Source organism: Augochlora pura, unplaced genomic scaffold, assembly GCF_028453695.1.
Source record: "Augochlora pura isolate Apur16 unplaced genomic scaffold, APUR_v2.2.1 APUR_unplaced_1146, whole genome shotgun sequence".
In the NCBI taxonomy this organism is placed as follows: Eukaryota; Metazoa; Arthropoda; class Insecta; order Hymenoptera; family Halictidae; genus Augochlora; species Augochlora pura.
The window spans coordinates 1-4,761 of record NW_027581161.1 but is presented as its reverse complement, the minus strand read 5'-3'; the positions used below and the strand labels follow the sequence as shown (position 1 = coordinate 4,761).

General features: G+C 35.9%; 1 protein-coding gene across 1 annotated transcript; it reads left to right on the top strand.

Annotated features, from left to right (window-relative positions):
- Positions 1-2,489: 2,489 nt before the first annotated feature.
- On the top strand, positions 2,490-4,628 carry LOC144477448 (insulin gene enhancer protein ISL-2-like; the record flags this gene model as incomplete). Its single annotated transcript, XM_078195175.1, has 4 exons — positions 2,490-2,543; positions 2,579-2,628; positions 3,407-3,708; positions 4,422-4,628. Coding segments are annotated over 4 exons (613 nt in total), but the record flags the coding sequence as incomplete, so codon positions are not given.
- Positions 4,629-4,761: the final 133 nt, after the last annotated feature.

Sequence of the window (4,761 nt, the reverse complement as noted above, 5' to 3'; positions counted from 1 at the left end):
TTGGCCGTATTACTAATGGCCGTATGACCTAATTAATCATTATACCCAAGCATTCCTTATACCATAAGAATCTATTAACAATTCCGACATCGCAAAAATTAAATTAAATCAATTAAATACATACATACGATTGAACATAAAATAATAAAACATTACATCATAATAAAATAAATAAAATCTATATACATATTAATATAGTAATTATTTTTTAAATCATCGATATAACTAAGTGCAACCTAGATAATTTCATTCTGTTTTTTTTTATTTAACCGTATTATATTAATTATAATAATTAAATATATATTAACCGGCGTATTTAACCCACGTTTATGACAATCAATTACTTTAATGGCTTTTTTGCATGTTATTTTTATCGGATTTGTTCAATTTAAGATTAAAGATTCTTTGAAATTTTATAATTTTATACATAGCGATTGTAGAGGGAAGGTAGTAATTTCAATGTTCTTAAAGTAACCTCCGAACATCATAGACGAGCGACGGATTTGATCGCGTCTGGTTCGGATTAAACCAGAATCAGATTTTAATGTAATTACTTTTCGTTACCAAGGAAATCCTCGAATATGAGTGTGTGTAAAAATAATCCGAGTATTATGCTTTTATTATACTCTCGCAAAATTATACTTATATATATTGCATATATTATTATATTATTATTTTGATACTATTATATCATATCATTGTTATTATATTATTATACACTATATATAGTTAGTATAATAATAATACGATACGATATAATATATTTTTATATTCTACACTCAAGGCGGATATTTTATGTATCACTATTCAGTATGAAAACACACTTGAAACCAATCGTCGCTATTATCAGTAATCTATATCTATTATCAAAAGGAAGATCAGTGCTGAGACTCTTAAGACCTTGCCTTTTCAGTTCAAGTACGTATAAATGTCCACACATTGGGCATTCCTTCTCTCTCTCTGACCACATCTATGGCTAATCGCTGACAAATCCCTGTACTCTGCTAGTGTCTAATCAGTATCAACTTGTCAAAGTCATTGCAATTGCGTTCGATTTCGTGAAGCCATGGAAAACACTTCGAAACGACCGGTCTATATTGCGACAACTTGATTTTTTACAAAATACCAAATAGCCGTCTAGCTTTATTATTTTCACGAGACATAGTAATCTCGAGTATTTTATTGACGATACTTCACGTCATTGTTATCATTAAATTAATTTTAATTTTAATAATAATACTTTACGATTCTCACCTTAAAACTGAAGTGGACATCTAAAGCAGTTTAGCGATAGTTTTGATAATTATAATATATTTAGAATAATAGATAATTATAATCGAATAATAATAAATAATATAATAGAGTGATAATAAATTATTTGCATCGGGAAGTAACAGTAATATGTTATCAGGGATTGATAAAAATTACCAAAAAATATCCCTAAACCACTTGCGAATAAATTAAACAAATCACCGTTCCAACAATTACAATTAATGAATTACGATTGATTAATTAAAATTATCCGAAATATCGCTAAAGTAATTTGCGTATCGATCACATAAATTCACGGTTGTAAGACGTCGCCTCGAAAATCTCGATTAAAATACCCTTGGAACGTTGATCGATTTGTTATTGTCAAACAACCGGCACCACGGCCGGCGTTCACCGGTAAACGGCGGAGTTTTAATTTCGAATAAACTTTGACCAGGTCCGGTCCAGGCTGGATAGGTTTACGAGCGTGCTCCGGGCCCCGGAGTGTGTCCCCTTTTTCCGAAGTTTACTCATCGACGAATATCGCGTTCGCCCGGGCTCTCGAATACGCCGGTGCAGGCATTTGTCTTCGCGTTCGCCATCCGCCATGTTGAACTACTATCCGGATCTCCCATTAGCCGGCGCGAACGAAGGTTTCGCAGGACCGGTTAGGACGATATAGTCCCGCAGCCCGGACACGTTCTGCTCCGCGCGCGTTCTCTCCTGATTTAGTTGCGCCGCTCTTCGCGAGCCGCCGCCGCCGTCTTCCAAATAAGCGGGCCGCGTCGAAAACGCGGGCGACGTCGTCGTCGTCGCGGGGCCTCTCGCAATTTGTGCGGTGTTCGCCCGGTGTGTCCGGCTACCGACTTCGCCGACCGGCAGATAAGTGAACGCGCGCCCCAGTTCCGACGGAAAGTCGGGAAGATCCGCGGTGGAGGAAGATCCCCGCTTAGTATGAAAACCCTTATCGAGCCAATTTGTTCGCGAGAACTTGTTCGCATGTTTTATCACCGCCGCCGCCGTCGTGGAATCGGTGCACCCCGGAGGTGCAGAGAAACTAATTTTTGAAACGCGGACGAACTTTATGCCGTCGGATGATCCTCTGTTAATTTTACAATTTGACTTTGCTAATTAACCCCTTCGCCAGGAGTTTCGCTCTTGCGGTGAATATTTCTGATAATAATAATAATAATAATAACAATAGTAATATTAATAATAGTAATAGTAATTTTTACTAGTAATAATAATAGTAACAGAATTAGTAATAACAGTAATAACAATATTTCCATTAAGTTTCTTTCTGGATAGTAATAGTAATTTTTACTAGTAATAATAATAGTAATAGAATTAGTAATAACAGTAATAACAATATTTCCAGTAAGTTTCTTTCTCTTCTAAGAAATGATCGCAATAATCGCGAAGGAAATGGCGCGTCAAGGGCTTAAAGGGTTCTAACATTTTCGATTTTATATAAAATAAATATAAAAACATTCTGGTATACACGCTACATATTTAAATTATTATATATAAATTTTATTCATTGGTCCTATGCAATTATAATATAAATGTATATAAAATTAAGAAGAGATAGTCGATTCTACTTTTATTATTATGTCTGAACGTTAATAACACCACGTTGTCACAGTTACGTCGAGATTATGTCAAGACTATGTCAAAGTTATGTCAAGATAACATTCCATGCACGATAATGTAATAGACTGCAGATTTTATGCACAATAATCTCAATACAGTGAAACAGTGAACCAGTCGGCTGTTGCATTAAAAAACATAAATACTTCAAGAACAATAACTTATAAATTACTTACAAATTTTAACAACGTCCAAAGTACATTACATAATACTTTTGAATACCTTAACAACAAAAAGTAATTTAAATAAAATCAAAAAATAAATATTCATTGCACGGATGCCAGATGCATCCGACCGGAGCGGAAGGGTTAAATCGCCTAAGAGAATCCGCCTCCTTTTGGGAACAGCTGTGATCCCCTAATAAAGCAGGAATTAATGTCAGCTCGCGAAGAAACGAGTCCAGATCACGATGGTGGGATGGGGGAGGGGGGGAATAGCGTCCGATAAGATTGTTGCAAAAGGCGGTCGTAACAGTGGCATAATTGTGGCGAACCGTGTTTCGCAGATTCCGGGTCCGAGAGCGGATCGCACAAAGCGAGCGTGGGTGGCAACCGTGGCTCGGGCAGCCATAAGAGCAGCGGCGGCTCTGACGGGAAGCCGACCAGGGTCCGTACGGTCCTTAACGAGAAGCAGCTTCACACATTGAGGACTTGTTACGCGGCGAATCCGCGGCCGGACGCGCTGATGAAGGAGCAGTTGGTGGAAATGACCGGGCTGAGTCCGCGCGTGATCAGGGTATGGTTCCAGAACAAGCGGTGCAAGGACAAGAAGAAGACGATCGCGATGAAGCAACAGATGCAAGAGAAGGTTAGCAGAGAATTATAGACTTTTATCTGTCTTTATTTATTTCATTTTAATTTTTCGTATCTTCTAAAACGGCGTGTGCCTGGATAAGGAGATGTATTTGACAATTTTCAATGAGAGCAGTTTTCATTATTTATTTATCAAAAAAAATATAATTTCAGTTTTATATAATTTGGTTTTAATTTTATTGCTGTATTTGTTCGGTTTTACTCTTTATTAGTATTATTCTGGAGTATTTTATATCCTTCTAATATTGTTCTTTATTATTATTTTTTGATTTATTAGTTTTATACCACTTTTGATTGGTCTTTGCCTTTAATTTTTATATAAATTTGGCTTTAACTTCATTATTTTATTTCTTTAGTATCAATCTTTACTAGTATTATTTTGTAGAATTTTATATCCTCTTTGTATTATTCTTTATTATTATTATTATTATTTGATTTAATAGTTTCATGTCACTTTTGATTAGTTTTCGCTTTTAAGTTTTATATATAATTCTAGTTTCAATTTCATTATTTTATTTCATTATCACTACTATCTCTTTTTACTATTATTTTTATCATCTTCGTTATCGTTATTATTATTATCATTGTTATTATTTTATTTATTAGTTTTGTACAGCTTTATATAACCGGTTCCGGGTTTCAATATTTATGTAACGCCGGCTCCGTAAGAATATTGAATTTATGGAATTCGCTGTTTCTTTATTGCAGGACGGTCGTAAATTAGGCTTCGGAGGAATGCACGGCATTCCTATGGTGGCCAGCAGTCCCGTGAGACACGAGAGTTCCATAGGAATGACGCCACTCGAGGTGCAAGCTTATCAACCACCGTGGAAAGCACTCTCGGATTTCGCTCTCCACACCGATTTAGACAGGCTAGACCCCAACACACCATCTTTCCACCATTTGGTATCACAGGTAATTATACTTCGCAATTATACTGAACAGTGGAGGGCTGTGAACAATATTATTGCAAAGACGTTTTTAACGAGACCAATTTTCTTGCGACTTTATGAACGAAGATATTGCGATTTCTTCAATTCTTATCTTC